Below are 18,042 nucleotides of genomic sequence, written 5' to 3'. Positions count from 1 at the left end.
AATGCCACAGTGGATTACGTCCTGAAGCTCTGGAGATTTAGAATATTCAGAGACTGGAAAGTGTATCCAATAGGCCAGTTAGATGTTAGGGAAATCATTTTCTTAATTTGTTAGATTTCATGTAGTTAACATTAGATATTTAAGTCTGCCGTGATAATGAATCGATATGCTGCATTCCATATAGGATCCCAAAGGGTTGGGAACATAGGGATGTGCAGTACTAAAAAAAGGTCTCAAAAGTTAAAAAGAAAAATCTATACTCTTTCACATCCCTCTCTTTCCAAAATACTACTCAGTTGCCTCCTGAATTTGCTGATATTATCTATCTCTATTGCACCTCTGGATAGTCTGTGCCATATATCCACCACCCTGCACGAAGTAGTTAAATCATAAACCATCTGCTCACCTTCCCTATTCTGAATGGAAGCCTGTGCCCCTGGTTTGAGTTGTGGTCACATGAAACTATTTATTCGGGTTCAGCCCTGTAAGAATCTTGGAAGTTACAATATTATCTCACACAAGCCATCTTTTCTTTAATTTCATTGATCTCCCCTCATAGCTGAGAGGCCTAATCTCTGGCCTTCAGTACCCTCTCCGAACCCAGGATGTCTTCATCTCAGTACAATGATCAGAATAGTTCATCCGCTGAGACTGAACGAGTGCAACCTCGGTATTGCCTCCAAAACCAAATTAGACCAATGTTACTATCAACCCCACCACCCCTCCCCCCCCCCCCCCCACCACCTGACACTTTTATGTCCGCTCGCTTATGTTCTAAAGATCTTGCCTGCATTTTTTTTTAAAATGCTGTTGCACATTGCACTGATGAGTTCTACAAGCTATCCAAAAGAACTCCCGAATCCCTCTTTTGTTTTGTGTCCTGTAGTCTATTATCATTCATCTTATATCCCCCTTCCTCAGTCTCACCTCGCTGCATTGGTCCATATTAAAGAGACCAGCTATGGAAGCATTGTGAGCAGGTAAGCAGGCTAAGATAAAAAGTCTTTCTCACTGGTAGGCAGTGAAAACCAGGGAAAAACAAGACATACTTATAATCAACTTGTACAGAGTTAGTTGGGAGAGTAGAAAGATGCAAGTTCAAACCCCAAGGTTGCTTGCAACTCAAACAAATTAGTCTCAGACAGGATCTTTGTTAGGTCAGACGTTGTTGGGCATTTTATGTAACAACTGAATCATCTAATTTCAAAATTGATCAGATGAACTATTTAGAATCCAAATAATCCAGATTTTATATATATTTAGAGATACAGCACTGAAACAGGCCCTTCGGCCCACCGAGTCTGTGCCGACCAACAACCACCCACTTATACTAATCTTACATTAACCCCATAATCTCTCCCACATCCCCACAATTCTCCTACCACCTACCTGCACTAGGGGCAATTTACAATGGCCAATTTACCTATCAACCTGCAAGTCTTTGGCTGTGGGAGGAAACCAGAGTACCCGGCGAAAACTCATGTGGTCACAGCGAGAACTTGCATACTCTGCACAGGCAGTACCCAGAACTGAACCCGGGTCATTGGAGCTATGAGGCTGCAGTGCTAACCATTGCGCCACTGTGCCGCCCAAAGATATATGAATTTTGAAGAAACGAATAACAAAATAAACTTCAAAGTTTGAAGTGGAATTCAGTTTCAGTACATTCAATTTCAAAAAGGATCACTGCACTTGCAAGCTAACACCATTCCAACAAAAGCAGACAAAAGAGAAAGGATGTGCATTTATATAGGCTCTTTTCACAACTTCAAGATGTCCTAAAGCACTTTACATCCAATAAAGTACTTCTGAGGTATAAACAGAAAATGCTGGAATTATTCAGCAGGCCAGGCAGCATCTGGCTTGCTGAGTATTTCCATCATTTTCTGTTTAGATTTCAGATTTTCAGCATCTGCCATATTTTACCTAAGTACTTTTGAAGTGTAGTCACTGTTGTAGTGGAGGGGGGGAAAACTCAAAACAGCAAAAACCACCTGCCGACATTAAAATTCCAAGCTTGGTGCCACCTAATCACTGCTCTCGAGTTAACCTACCATTTCTTTTACCCTTATCAAATTTGACCATGTACTGCACTATGGGCTTTCGCCCTTCACCTAGGGTTCTTGAGAATAGGCCAGAATGGGACATCTGTAAGGAAGGAACGGATTTAAACAAGAAACAGGAATTTCACCGTGATATTTGTAGATATTTCCCATGACGTTTTTTTTTGAGACTTTGTGTACCCAAATGAAGATGTTAATGTACAGCATGATATTTAAAGTGTAAATCTAAATACTGGGGCCCTAGAATTATGTTATGGAATATTAGTGATTGTTTAAAGCAGGAGTCTGGAATTCCTCTCTCTGCAAATTTATTGGTAGTGTTTAACCCCATTTGTTATCAATGGGTTAATGACAATGCTAAAACAGCAGAAAAAGGAAGTTCCGAACCAGTTAAGTGATTAGATTATGGTATGCCAAGGCAAAAGTAAGCAATGAAGCAGGATAGTTCTATCAACAGATAGAAGAAAAAACCTACAGATTAAGAAATCCCCACAGAAATACAAAAATTTAGTTATAACTTGGCTCTTGTATTCTAGCAATCGAACGGTTTAAAAAAAAACTGAAATAGCCACTGTAGACGAACAAAAAGGGGAAGTTAGAAAAACTTTCAGAGGATAAACTTCTCTGCCACAAACCACTCCTGAAGCAGAGTCCATATATTCTTTTAAAAAAGAAATTAGATAGTTACTTGAGAAAGATTAAAGGATCTGTGGAGCAAATAGGAGAAACAGATAACACTAGGTGGCTCATGTGGAGACTTGATAGGCCGAAAGGCTGGTTTCTGTGCTCCAACAATCCATGATTACTGCGTTGTACTTCTTTGTATGTGGGAAAGGGGGGGGGGGGGCGGGGGAGATGGGGTGGGGTGCACAGAAATGACAAGCTTGTTATCTGTGTGCATGTTTAGGGGTCATTTGTCAGGGTCCAGTTTCTGCAGAGCCTCGCAAGTGATGAACATGGTAGCAGGGATAGGACTACAACATTGTAGTCCTGATTTTCTCACTAGTACTTGTGCCGAGAGGCTCAGACAAATTACTCTCTAAATTGACAGTATTTTACCAGAATTCTTTCTACAAATACAGATTTATGGCAGAATGAAGTATATTAGAAATATATTAATCTTTCTTCAGCATCAGTTTACCTCAGTGCTAATACTCTTACCTCTAAGTCACAAGTTGGTGAGTTCAAACTCTGCTTTAGGACTTGTGCACTTAACCTAGATTGACACTCCTGTACAGACTAAAGGACTGCTGCATGGTCGGAGGTACCGTCTTTTGAATGAGATGTAAATGGATACAATAGATCCCATGGCATTATTTGAAGAGCAGGGACTTCTCCCAGCATCCTGAACATCCTTCCCCTCTTAACCATTACCAATGAAAACAGATAGTCAAGTCACTTCTCTTTGTGTCTAAATGGACTGCCATGTTTGCTTGCAGAAAAGAAACTACATTTCAAAAGTAAACTATTGGCTGAAGTGCTTTGGGATGCCCTGAGGAATGAAAAGATGCTATATAAAAGCAAGTTTGTTCTTTCTTTCAGTAATGTTTGTTGAAATAGATTTTATTAAATTAGAAATGATCCATTGAAAGCTTATTCAATATTGTGTCTGATATTTTAAACAAGACCGAACTGTATTAAAATAATTGTTGTAGAGTTTGTAGCTTTCACAACTGAGTGACACACCAGAAGGAGATGTAAAAATGTTTGCTATCTTTTAATCATGCTTGGATTTTTTCCCCTAATTACTTACCTGATAAGCATGGTCAGTGCGTACATGATACAAATTAGTTGGTGCAGACTGGCTCAAAGGAGTCACTAACTTCTCCTCACTCTTCACCAAAACTGGATCTGAACATCCAGAATCCACATTAGGAAAAACTGGTGGCATTGTGGTAGTTGGAGACATTGGTGTAAGGCTACTCAATCCATCTGTTAATGAATCGACATCCACATCAATCTCGGAATAGTAGAAGTCTTCTTCACCATCACAGTGATCAGAGTCACCATTATGCCTGTAACATACGACACATGTATGGTTATATAGGCTTTGCAGCATTGCAGTTTCACAATTAGCTCAAAACACTATTGCTGAGTTTTTTGCTCAGTTGATGAGTTACAAATATGATTGTTTATAAAAATAAACCACTTTGCTGCCCAGATTTGTGGTTTCTGTTCTCCATGCCATTTATTCTGTTACAAGAAACCGGAGTTTTATTTACTCTTCCATTACATTTCTCTAGCCTAGCTCTAGCACTACACCCAGCTCCAAGTTTGTTTTTTCTGAGTCTGGATTGCTGTATGTTCTCCCCTTACCCTTTCTGCCACCTCTGGCAGTGTCCCACCCATCAAGACCTGCTCTCTAGAATTCCCTCCTAAAATCCCTCCTTTCTTGCTTCAAGTCATCCCACTTTCAAATACCTCCTCAAAATCTTGCCTTTTAGTCACCACCCAGGCTTTTCTGTATGGTACCTCATTTCCCCTTCCCCAATTCTTGTAAAGCACTTTGGGATATTTTGATATATTAAAGATTCTATCAGTAAAAACAAAAATACTAACTTTTAGTTAGGATGCGAGAGAACACTTTGCTCATTTAGGTTCATTTACTCGATAAATTTGATGTTACAAATTAGTTTGAGTAGACTGGCTCAAGTAAGGGGGGAATTTTATGCTCTCTCCCGTGGCGACTTTGGATCCCCGTCACCTTCCTGCCTCCGCCTAAATTAAGTCCAGGGTAGGAAGGCCTGTGGGCGGCCTTCCTGCCCCTCCACCAATTGAGGCCCTTAAGTGAGCAATTGATGCCTAATTAAGGGCCTTATCCTTCCACCGCCGGTCTTAGCCCAGCGGTGGGCAAGCCTGTTGCCGCACAGGGAGCATGCCAAGCAAACCTGTGCGGGTTACTTGCCGGCTCTGGTGAGGGATTGGGGGGGGGGGGGTCCCTCGTTCAAAGGCACTTAGTGCCTGATCAAAGGATCCGACACCAGGAAGGGGGGTCCACTGAGAGTCACCCCCTGCCCTTGCTGTCGACCCCCCTACATCCCCCTCCTCCGTGACCCCCATCCCACAAAACCCCTCCTGCCCTGACTCACCTGCAGCTTGGCTCCTGTGCCTCCAGTACCTGCAGCAGCACTGCCTCAGAGGTGGCACTGCTCAGCAAAAGAGCTGTTGGCCTCTGATTGGCTGGCAGCTCTCAGCAGGCGGGACTTGTCACCAGGGAAGGCCCACCGCTGTCCATTTAAGTGCCTAATTGGCACGTAATGCGGCGGGCCTTCCCCATAGGAGGCGACGCAGGGGCTCTTGCCGGCACTTTAGCTGGTAGCAGAGACCCCCATTGCGCAGATAAAATCCCGGCTAAAGTGCAAGTTGGTGCCAATGTGTACTATACACATGAAACAAAAATTCTTAATATATTATGTGCACAAAGTTTTTGGAAGTACGATATAAAACTCAACACTGCAACATTACTTTTTAACCTTGCTGATAATGTATTTGAAAACACAATTGAAATACTATTATTAGGGAGTCATTAAAGCAGCAGTGGTTGCAATTTTTACTCAATGAGGATATTAAAGTTTCATCATTGTCTCCCCAGACCTTGCACCAGCTGCATCCAAGCTGCCCTTAGCTCTTCCTCCAAATTTTTCATTCAAAAGGAGGGAAGAGATGGAGAAAGAGGAACGTCTGTCATTCCCCCCCAGCCCACAACTACGCAGTTGCACTAAGACTTCAATGAAGTGCGGAGCAATAAACACACCTCCCTTTATCATTCCATGCATTATATTCATGCTGATTTATTACAGTATTTTTTGCAAATCACCTCCTTCCCCCCCCCCACCCCACCATATATTTTTCTTAACTTCCAATGATTTTTAAAAAAAAAACATATAGCTGATCTTCTAGAAATCACAGAATTTTGCATAACAAAAGGTAATTTGAGTCATTGGGCGGAATCTACTTGGCCCCATGGATGCGGGTTTGAAGGTGGGACCAGGAGCAAATTTGGAGATTAGAGATTTGGCCCCGGTCCGACTTTCAAACAGCGGACAGATGCATTCCTGCCTCTGGGCGGCCTTAAGAAACAGGAGCAGGAGTAGACCATATGGCCCATCATGCCTGCTCTGCCATTCAATACCAACATGGCTGACCTTGGGCTTTAACCCCACCTTTCCGCCCACTCCTCATAGCTCTTGATTCCCTGAGACACCAAAAATCCCATCCATGATATACTTTATGATCTTGCCAGAGGCGGGTGAACAACGTCAGCATCTACTCATCTGGCAGTGGCAGGTAGCCAACAATTAAGAGCCTAATCAGGGTAGTAGGGAGGACTCAGTCAGGATTTCTCCGGTGTCAAAGCGGACTCCCAACGAGTGCCAAGCCTGGCAGCTCTGTGGAGGCGGTCTCTCGGAGACAAGCTAGGTGGCCATCAGAGCAGAGGCTCTATGCCACACACTCAGGGCTGCGGGTATGAAAGGGCACAACTGTGGCCCAAATGATTCCTCTGGAGAGGTTTCCCCTCCGCTCCGATTGGCCTACCGGCTTTGTTGCTCATTATTTCATCCATTTTATGAACGTTTCCAAGGGCACCTCCAATTTGAGGTGCCCTCGCGCTCTCCTTTCAGCCTGAGCAGTGCCTGGTGGGGCTGCAGGTTCTCTGATTAGGCCTGCAGTCTCAGGAACCTGCAGGATGGCGGAGGAGGCGGCCAGTTAGGAAGCTGCCTCTCAGAAGACTGCTCTAGAGTGCGCACTGCAGACCCTTGTGGGGTCTGGACCTGGAAATGGACCCAACTCCTGAAAATAAACAAACAATCGCTGTTAGATTCTGCCCATTGTGCCTGAGCTGGCTCTCTGAAAGAGCTCTCCTCCTCTTCCCATTTCCCCACTCACACTGAAATTTATCCTTGAAACTGTTTTATCAACTTGTTCTCAGTTTTAAGGGTTTTTGTATCTGAACCCTTAAATCTCCTCGTCTACTCCTTTTACAGTTTTATCATTTAGTTTACAGATTGTCCCATTTGCATAAAATTTTACAAGACATCTCTCCCATACCAACCTGTTAAATCCTCCTACAATTCGATACAGTCCTCTTCAGTTAACCATACTCTCTATTTTTGGGTCATCTGCAAAGTTTGAAATTGTACCCTCTATTCTTCAGTCTGGATTGTTATATATTGAGAACGGCAATGGACCAAAGACTAAGCCAATACCAATGCTTAAACTTTTACACCCAAAAAAAAAATCCATTAATCACTACTCTCTTTCTGGCTCTTAACCAACTTACCATCTATCCTACCACAATCCCTTGAAACACAAAATGTCCCTCGCCTCAGGTCATTCCTCAATCAGCTTCTCCCAAGATTACTGCCACACACCATGCTACTTCCACCAGAGGTGGGAATGAGGAGCACAGTAATTTTTTTTTAATGTTTCAGTACTAGCAGGTCACGATAGCATCAAGTGATTGCAAAGTATGTGATATGATACAGAATGTGACTGGAAAAATAACTGCGTAATAGTTAGAAATGCAAGTAAATTGTGGTGTCACTCATACATAAACTTTAAATCGCCTAAAAGTGACTATTACTTTTCCTTTTCTCCATAGGTAACAGATTTTCTTTGCTGAAAAGTACAAGAATTCTCTAATATGAGGGTATATTCATAGCATAACAGAAATTTCAGTACAAAGTCTGAACTACTTTCATGTCAGAGTTTATATTTAACCTTGGGTGTTAACTGAATAGCAGGCAGCTTACAGAGTGTGCAGATTGTCATGTTACAACTGGTGGTGTTGTCAAAATGAACGTGAAGGCGAAAAGAAGCGACCTTAACACGTAAACAGTGGATTGAGGTCAGGGTTCAGTATCACTGTTGCCAATGTATTAATACAGAGTACTGTAACCAAAGTGGGATACTTTATTTGGTCAAAAAAAGTTATGCTGCCTATTCGAGGATGCAAAACTGTTTTCAGGAACAACAACTGGCGAGTAGGACCATAAGTTCTCACTCCTGTTAATGTCCCAGGATGTCACTGGTCCCAACAATGATGAGTTTCAACTGTACAAGAACTCTGCATCACAAATACCTTAAAAGGTTCTGAACAGTCTTTGAACATGGAAGCCACTGGGTAACTTACTAATACAAACCTATCAAACCTAAAAAAAAAGGACTCGTGTGGAGGGTTTGGTAAGGTAAGGTTTTCCTTTATTTTTATTTTTTTTAAATCTCTTTTGTCAATTTAGAGCAGAGGGGATGGAAGCTAGGGCAGTTGCATGCTCCTCTTGCAGGATGTGGGAGGTAAGGGTCACCACTTGTGTCTCTGCTGGCTTCACCTGTGAGAAGTGCACCCAACTCCAGCTCCTCACAGACCGTGTTAGGGAATTGGAGCTGGAGCTGGATGAACTTCGGATCATTCAGGAGGCTGAGGGGGTGATAGAGAGCAGTTATAGGGAAGTAGTGACACCTAAGTTACAGGATAAAGGTAGCTGGGTGACCGTCAGGGGAGGGAAAGGGAACAGGCGCACAGTGCAGGGATCTTCTGTGGCCGTTCCCCTCAATAATAAGTATACCGTTGGGGGGGGGGGGGGGGGGGGGGGACGACCTACTAGGGGAAAGCCACAGCGGCCAGGTCTCTGGCACTGAGCCTGGCTCTGTGGCTCAGAATGAAAGGGGGGAGAATAGGAGAGTGATAGTGATAGGAGATTCAATGGTTAGAGGAACAGACAGGAGATTCTGTGGTCGCGAACGAGACTCCCGGATGGTATGTTGCCTCCCGGGTGCCAGGGTCAGGGATGTCTCGGATCGAGTCTACAGGATTCTTAAGGGGGAGGGGGAGCAGCCAGAAGTCGTGGTACACATCGGTACCAATGACATAGCTAGGAAAAGCGATGAGGACCTGAAAAGCGAATATAGGGAGTTAGGTTGGAAGCTAAAAGGCAGGACGAGCAGAGTAGTAATCTCAAGATTGATTCCGGTGCCACGTGCTAGTGAGACTAGAAACAGAGAGCGAGTGCAGCTGAACACGTGGCTACAGAGCTGGTGCAGGAGGGAGGGCTTCAGATATGTGGATCATTGGGATACCTTCTGAGGAAGGTGGGACCTGTACAAGAAGGACGGGTTACATCTGAACTGGAGGGGCACCAATATCCTGGGCGGGAGGTTTGCTAGAGCTCTTCGGGAGGGTTTAAATTGTTTGGCAGGGGGATGGGAACCGGAGCTACGGATCAGTGGATGGAGTAGCTGTTGAACAGGCAGATACAGAGTGCAGAGAGTCTGTGAGGAAGGTTAGACAGTTGACAGGGCAAAATTGCAGCCAGTATGATGGGTTGAAGTGTGTCTATTTTAACGCAAGAAGTTTCAGGAATAAGGGTGATGAACTTAGAGCATGGATCAGTACTTGGAGCTACGATGTTGTGGCCATTACGGAAACTTGGATATCACAGGGGCAGGAATGGATGTTGGATGTTCTGGGGTTTAGATGTTTCAAAAGGAATAGGGAGGGAGGTAAAAGAGGCGGGGGAGTGGCATTGCTAATCAGGGATAGTATCACAGCTGCAGAAAGGGAGGTCGTCGAGGAGGGTTTGTCTACTGAGTCAGTATGGGTGGAAGTCAGAAACAGGAAAGGAGCAGTCACTTTATTGGGAGACTTCTATAGACCCCCCAATCGCAACAGAGACATGGAGGAACAGATAGGGAGGCAGATTTTGGAAAGGTGCAGAAGTAACAGGGTTGTTGTCATGGGTGACTTCAACTTCCCTAATATTGATTGGAACCTCCTTAGTGCAAATAGTTTGGATGGAGCAGATTTTGTCAGGTGTGTCCAGGAAGGTTTCCTGACTCAATATAGGCCGACTAGAGGGGAGGCTATATTGGATTTGGTGCTTGGCAACGAACCAGGCCAGGCAGGAAATGCTCTCTCGGTGGGAGAGCATTTCGGTGATAGTGATCACAACTCCCTGACCTTTACGAAAGTCATGGAGAGGGATCGGAGCAGACGGGATGGGAAAATATTTAATTGGGGGAGGGGGAATTACAATGCTATTAGGCAGGAACGGGGGAGCTTAAATTGGGAACAGATGTTCTCAGGGAAATGCACGACAGAAATGTGGAGGTTGTTTAGGGAGCACTTGCTGCGACTGCTGGATAGGTTTGTCCCGATGAGGCAAGGAAGGGATGGTAGGGTGAAGGAACCTTGGATGACAAGAGATGTGGAACAGCTAGTCAAGAGGAAGAAGGAAGCTTACTTAAGGTTGAGGAAGCAAGGATCAGACAGGGCTGTAGAGGGTTACAAGGTAGCCAGGAAGGAACTGAAGATTGGACTTAGGAGAGCTAGAAGGGGACATGAAAAAGTCTTGGCGGGTAGGATTAAGGAAAGTCCCAAGGCGTTCTACACTTATGTGAGGAACAAGAGGATGGCCAGAGTGAGGGTAGGGCCGATCAGGGATAGTGGAGGGAACTTGTGCCTGGAGTCGGAGGAGGTAGGGGAGGTCCTTAATGAATACTTTGCTTCAGTATTCACTAGTGAGAGGGACCTTGTCGTTTGTGAGGACAGCGTGAAACAGGCTGATATGCTCGAACAGGTGGATGTTAAGAAGGAGGATGTGCTGGAAATTTTGAAAGATATGAGGATAGATAAGTCCCCGGGGCCAGACGGGATATACCCAAGGTTATTACGGGAAGCGAGGGAAGAGATTGCCGCGCCTTTGGCGATGATCTTTGCGTCCTCACTGTCCACTGGAGTAGTACCAGATGATTGGAGGGTGGCAAATGTTATTCCCTTGTTGAAGAAAGGGAATAGGGATAACCCTGGAAATTACAGACCAGTCAGTCTTACGTCGGTGGTGGGCAAATTATTGGAGAGGATTCTGAGAGACAGGATTTATGATTATTTGGAAAAGCATAGTTTGATTAGAGATAGTCAGCATGGCTTTGTGAGGGGCAGGTCATGCCTCACAAGCCTTATTGAATTCTTTGAAGATGTGACAAAACACATTGATGAAGGAAGAGCAGTGGATGTGGTGTATATGGATTTTAGCAAGGCGTTTGATAAGGTTCCCCATGGTAGGTTCATTCAGAAAGTAAGGAGGCATGGGATACAGGGAAATTTGGCTGTCTGGATACAGAATTGGCTGGCCCATAGAAGACAGAGGGTGGTAACAGATGGAAAGTATTCAGCCTGGAGCTCAGTGACCAGTGGTGTTCCGCAGGGATCTGTTCTGGGACCTCTGCTCTTTGTGATTTTTATAAATGACTTGGATCAGGAAGTGGAAGGCTGGGTTAGTAAGTTTGCCGATGACACAAAGGTTGCTGGAGTTGTGGATAGTGTGGAGGGCTGTTGTAGGTTGCAACGGGACATTGACAGGATGCAGAGCTGGGCTGAGAAGTGGCAGATGGAGGTCAACCTGGAAAAGTGTGAAGTGATTCATTTTGGAAGGTCGAATTTGAATGCAGAATACAGGCTTAAAGACAGGATTCTTGGCAGTGTGGCGGAACAGAGGGATCTTGGGGTCCACGTCCATAGATCCCTCAAAGTTGCCACCCAAGTTGATAGGGTTGTTAAGAAGGCGTATGGTGTGTTGGCTTTCATTAACAGGGGGATTGTGTTTAAGAGCTGCAAGGTTATGCTGCAGCTATATAAAGCCCTGGTTAGACCACACTTGGAATATTGTGTTCAGTTCTGGTCACCTCATTATAGGAAGGATGTGGAAGCTTTAGAGAGGGTGCAGAGGAGATTTAGCAGGATGCTGCCTGGACTGGAGGGCATGTCTTATGAAGAAAGGTTGAGGGAGCTAGGGCTTTTCTCATTGGAGCGAAGAAGGATGAGAGCTGACTTGATAGAGGTGTACAAGATGATGAGGCATAGATAGAGTGGATAGCCAGAGAATTTTTCCCAGGGCGGAAAGGGCCATCACCACGGGGCATAATTTTAAGGTGATTTGAAGAAGGTTTAGGGGAGATGTCAGAGGTAGGTTCTTTACACAGAGTGGTGGGTGCGTGGAATGCACTGCCAGCGGTGGTAGTAGAAGCAGATACATTAGGAACATTTAAGCGACACTTGGATAGGTACATGGATGATAGTAGAATGAAGGGTATGTAGGTAGTTTGATCTTAGAGTAGGTTAAAGGGTCGGCACAACATCGTGGGCTGAAGGGCCTGCACTGTGCTGTACTGTTCTATGTTCTGTGTTCTATCAGTCTCAGACTGCACTCAATTTGAAACTGAACTAACGATTCAGGAATGCTTCAAATATGACAGGTCAAGTTTATTTGAGAAGGGTCTTTCTACATAAATGCTGAGCAGAAGATTAAAGATGGTGTGGTACTGCAGATTTTTAGAAATGAAAGAAAATGGCACTTCAGGACAAAGCAACAGTTTTAAAGGTCATAATATAGTCTCACAACCTGAATGTGTAAGTTTCAGACCTACCCCAAATGGAGTGTGCGAACGTGTTTCTGTATCCCTGATGACGTACTCAGAACTTTCCCACAATTCTTCCACAAACATTTAAACATGACCTTCATGGAGTTCTGCAAGAGTGGAACAGATGGAGCAAAGTGAACAAAGCATATATACTAAATCCCAGTAAACGCCATAAGGAAAATTCAAAGAGGCTGCACTCCCAGCACAAAGCCTCATTAGCGGCAACTGCCTGTTGGGGACAGAATCAGGGCATAATTTTATGCTATTGTGCTGGGAGTTTAGCCTCACTGAGTTTGTCCTTTGAGGAACAGAGATAAGGCTTTTAAAGCCTATTAGGGTGGTCTTTGTTTCATAGACAAACTCCACCTATTCACTTTACCGTGAAAGCAAGAATCTACTTCGTGGCTGTGATTGCTGGCAGAAGTGCAGAATAATCTGTTATCCAGCATCAGCTTGATTTAAGTATTTTCAGTGGGTTCCCATTAGGAAGGGTGAAGAAAATGGCTGCTACTGCACGTCTTCAACATCTGCTGCAGCTCAATGGTCCATCGAGCATCCTCAAATTAAAGCAAGATGTCTCCAATCTTTGGAAATTTCTGTGGTATTGCAAAAAAATTTGCTTCCGTCTCTGTTGAGCTGGTTAAAATTCACTTGCGCCTGGACATCCATTTGATACAAGTGGTACTCCTTTCCAGTGTTGCTGAGGTGATAATGATGAAAACTGGAGCTCATGATATCATCACCCTGCCTGCAGGCACTGGGAAAAGACAGCTGGGTTTGGCTGGTTTTTGCTCTGTCTACATGAAAAACAGGCACATGGTTAAAAAATAAAATATAAAAACACTAATCTCTCTACACCTCCGACCCCCACCAGGATGGTCTGAGACCTCTCCACATCTTCCTTGAACTGAGGCCCAAACAGTCCCATTCACTACCACCCTCTTCTGCCTGGCTGAACTTGCTCTTGCACTGAACAACTTCTCCTTCAACTCCACTCACTTCCTTCAAGTAAAAGGTGTTGCTATGGTTACCCGCATCGGTCCTAGCTATGCCTGTCTTTTTGTGGGATGTGTCGAACATTCTTTGTTCCAGTCCTACTCAGACCCCCTCCCTCAACTCTTTTTCCGGTGCACTGATGACTGTATCGGTGCCACTTCTTGCTCTCACCCCGAAAAAACTGTGTCCGACCCATTTCCCGTACATCTGCCCTCATCCGTTCCCCTCCTTCCCCGAACCGCGTCAGGGTTCCCTTTGTCCTCACTTTCCACCCCACTAGCCTCCACATCCAAAGGATCATCCTCTGCCATTTCCACCACCTCCAGTACGATGCCACCACCAAACACATCTTCCCTTCCCCTCCCGTCAGCATTCCAAAGGCATTGTTCCCTCCGCGACACCCTGGTCCGCTCCTCCATTACCCCTGACATTTCGTCCCCTTCTCACGGCACCATCCCATGCAATCGCAGGAGGTGTAATACTTGCCCTTTTACCTCCTCACCATCCAAGGCCCCAACACTCCTTCCAGGTGAAGCAGCGATTTACTTGTACTTCCTTCAATTTAGTATACTGTATTCGCTGCTCACAATGTGGTTGCCTCTATACTGAGGAGACCAAACGCAGACTGGGTGACCGCTTTGCAGAACACCTCCGCTCAGTCCGAAAGCATGATCCCGAGCTTCCGGTCGCTTCCCATTCAACAACCCTCCCTCCTTCCCACCCCCCCACTCTCATGCCAACATTTCTGTCTTTGGCCAGTTCCAGTGTTCCAGTGAACATCAACACAAGCTCAAGGAGCAGCACCTGATCTTTCGATTAGGCACTCTACAGCCTTGCGGACTGAGCGTTGAGTCCAATAACTTCAGAGCATGACTGGCCTTTTTTTTAAAAAAAAACATTTATCTATTTTTTAACCATGTACTTGTTTTTCATGTAGACAGAGCTGTTCATTATTCCGCCATTAACACTCTCTCTGGACGAATGCTTTGCCTTTCACCACAAGCATTAACAGTGTCTTCGCTTTTGTCATTTAATCTCTCCTGCCCTATCACACACCTCCCCTTTTGTTCTTTTCCTCACCACCCCATCCACTCCCTTCACTTGCTTAAAATCTAATTCTTTTCTAACCTTTGCCAGTTCTGATGAAAGGTCACAGACCTGAACCGTTAACTCTGCTTCTGTCTCCACAGACACTGCTGAGTTTATCCAGCACTTTCTGTTTTTATTTTGGCTTATTATTGTAGCTGGAAACAAGTCACTGTCCTGCTCAACTTTTATTCCCCTGACCATTCACACACTCCACCAAAATTATGAGCGTGGGTTCAATATCCCATAGTTTAACTTGTTGCAGCACAACCATATCCTGGTTGGGATGCAGACTCGATCAAGGTTAGAACTTGATACGCATTTGCATAGCAGGAAGGAAGAACATTGCTTTATTAGGATATGGTATCAACATTGCCCTCAGGGTACGATATGTAATCCTGCTGAGGCACAGGATAGCTTTACTTATGCCCTTAGGAACTACTAAGTACACACAAGGCAAGATTCCTAGTTTGGCCATTTATAGAAGCACAGGAAAAGGACGGCTACTTCACTATCTTCACAAACAATTGAAACATCTGAAGTCATAATTACTTTTTGGATATGAGCCAATGTGTGGCTACAAGTAATCAAAAAGGGTTTCTAAAATAGGATTGTAGGGAATAGGAGCAGGAGTAGGCCATTTGACCCGTCGAGCCTGTTCTGCCATTCAAACAGATCATGGCTGATCATCTACCTCTAATGCCATTTTTCCCCACTATCCCCATATCTATTTATGTTTAGTATTCAGACATCTAACGATTTCTGTCTTGAACATCCTCAATGATTGAGCTTCCACAGCACTTTGGGGTAGAGAATTCCACAGATTCACCAGCCTCTGAGTAAAGAAATTCCTCCTCATCTCAGTCTTAAATGGCCTGCCCCTTATTCTGAGACTGTGTCCCCTTGTTCTAGACTCACCAGCCAGAGGAAACATCCTATCCACATCTGCCCTGTCACACCCTGCAAGAATTTTGTAAGTTTCAATGAAATCACCTCTCAGTCTTCGACACTCTAAGAGAATACAGGCCCAGTTTCTGCAATCTCTCCTTATAAGACAATCCCGCCATCCCAGGGATTAGTCTGACGAACCTCAGTTGCACGCCCTCTTTGGCAAGTATATCGTTCCTTAGATAAGGAGAGCAAAACTGTATACAATACTCCAGGTGTGGTCTCACCAAGGGTCTATACAATTGAAGCAATACATCTTTACTCTGTACTCAAATCCCCTTGCAATGAAAACCAACATACCATTTTCCTTCTTAATTGCTTGCTGCACCTGCATACTAGCTTTTAGTGAGTGACTCATGAACAAGGACACCAGGTCTCTTTGGACAGCAACACTTCCCAACCTCTCACTATTTAAGAAATACTCTGCCCTTCTGTTTTTTCAGTGGATCACTTCACACTTATTCACATAAATATTCCATCTCTGTTTGAAGACGACACTAAGATTGGTGGAGTAGCAGATAGTGAAGGGGACTGTCAGAGAATACAGCAGAATATAGATAGACTGGAGAGTTGGGCAGAGAAATGGCAGATGGAGTTCAATCAGGGCAAATGCGAGGTGATGCATTTTGGAAGATCCAATTCAAGAGTGAACTATACAGTAAATGGAAAAGTCCTGGGGAACATTGATGTACAGAGAGATTTGGGAGTTCAGGTCCATTGTTCCCTGAAGGTGGCAACGCAGGTCAATAGAGTGGTCAAGAAGGCATATGGCATGCTTTCCTTCATCGGACGGGGTATTGAGTACAAGAGTTGGCAGGTCATGTTACAGTTGTATAAGACTTTGGTTCGGCCACATTTGGAATACTGCGTGCAGTTCTGGTCGCCACATTACCAAAAGGATGTGGATGCTTTGGAGAGGATGCAGAGGAGGTTCACCAGGATGTTTCCTGGTATGGAGGGCGCTAGCTATGAAGAGAGGTCGAGTAGATTAGGATTATTTTCATTAGAAAGACGGAGGTTGAGGGGGGACCTGATTGAGGTGTACAAAATCATGAGGTATAGACAGGTTGGATAGCAAGAAGCTTTTTCCCCCAGAGTGGGGGATTCAATTACTAGGGGTCACGAGTTCAAAGTGAAAGGGGAAAAGTTTAGGGGGGATATGCGTGGAAAGTTCTTTACGCAGAGGGTGGTGGGTGCCTGGAACGCGTTGCCAGCGGAGGTGGTAGACGTGGGCACGATAGCGTCTTTTAAGATGTATCTAGACAGATACATGAATGGGCAGGAAGTAAAGAGATACAGACCCTTAGAAAATAGGCGTCATGTTTAGATAGAGGATCTGGATCGGCGCAGGCTTGGAGGGCCGAAGGGCCTGTTCCTGTGCTGTAAATTTTCTTTGTTCTTTTCTTTGATGTTCTTGCACATTCACTTAGCCTGTCCAAACCCACTTGAAGCCTCCTTGCATCCTCCTCACAACTTGCATTCCCTCCTAGGTTTGTGTCATCCACAAATTTAGAAATATTACAATTGGCCCCCATATCCAAATCATTTATATAAGATTGCAAACAGCTGTGGCCCTAGCACTGATCCTTGCGGTGCCTAGTAACAGCCTGTCATCCTGAGAATGACCCATTTATTCCTACTCTCTGCTTTCTGTCTGTTAACCAATTCTCAATCCATTGCAGTATATTACTCCCAATCCCATGTGCTCTAATTTTGTTTACTAACCTCCTGTGTGGGACCTTATCAAAAGCCTTCTGAAAATCTAAATACACCACATCCACTGGTTCTCCTTTATCTATGCTACAAGTAATATCCTCAACAAACTCCAACAGGTTTTCAAACATGATTTCCCCTTCACAAATCCATGCTGACTCTGCCCAATCATATCATTATTTTCCAAGTATCCAGTTATCTCATCTTTTGTAATAGATTTTGACATTTTCCGCACTACCGTCATCAAATTAACAAACAGGTCTGTAGTTATCCGTTTTCTCTCTCACTCCCTTCTTAAATAGTGGGGGTTACATTTGCTACTTTCCAGTCTGCAGGAACCTTCCAGAATCTATAGAATTTTGAAAGATAACCACCAATGCACCACTATCTCTATAACCACCTCCTCCAACACTCCAGGCGCAGTTCCACAAACCATTGACCACCTGCAGGTGCTTACCCATTGTCTCCTGAGACAAGGAGGCCAAAGAAGAAGAAAGAAGAATACTCTGGGATGTAGCTCATCTGGTCCAGGGGATTTATCAAGTTTCAATCCAGTTAATTTTTCGAGTACTATCTCTTTCGTGATACTAATTACTTTCAGTTCCTCGTTTTCACAAGTCCCTTGGTTTCCCTGTATTTCTGGGAGATTTTTGTGCCTTCCTTCGTGAAGACAGACCCAAAGTAATTGTTTAGTCTCTCCGCCACAAACTCTCCTGTCTCTGCCTTCAATGGACCCACATTCATCCTGGCTAATTTTTTGCTTTTCACGTACCTAAAGGAGCTTTTACAATGTGCCTTTATGTTTCTAATTTGCTTAACC

At 44.4% G+C, this 18,042-nt stretch overlaps 1 protein-coding gene across 3 annotated transcripts in view; it reads right to left on the bottom strand.

Annotated features, from left to right (window-relative positions):
* LOC137378169 (zinc finger protein 704-like) overlaps nucleotides 1-18,042 on the bottom strand; it is a 140,326-nt gene that overhangs the window by 13,888 nt on the left and 108,396 nt on the right. For all 3 annotated transcript variants that reach the window (XM_068048316.1, XM_068048315.1, XM_068048314.1), the window contains exons 5-6: nucleotides 12,486-12,586; nucleotides 3,817-4,078 (exon numbers count right to left, since the gene is read on the bottom strand). In XM_068048316.1, the coding sequence (XP_067904417.1) occupies nucleotides 3,817-4,078; nucleotides 12,486-12,586 (363 nt within the window). The remainder of the gene's footprint in view (nucleotides 1-3,816; nucleotides 4,079-12,485; nucleotides 12,587-18,042) is intronic.

This window comes from Heterodontus francisci, chromosome 16, assembly GCF_036365525.1.
Source record: "Heterodontus francisci isolate sHetFra1 chromosome 16, sHetFra1.hap1, whole genome shotgun sequence".
NCBI lineage: Eukaryota > Metazoa > Chordata > Chondrichthyes > Heterodontiformes > Heterodontidae > Heterodontus > Heterodontus francisci.
This window is presented reverse-complemented; position numbering and strand designations above follow the sequence as displayed.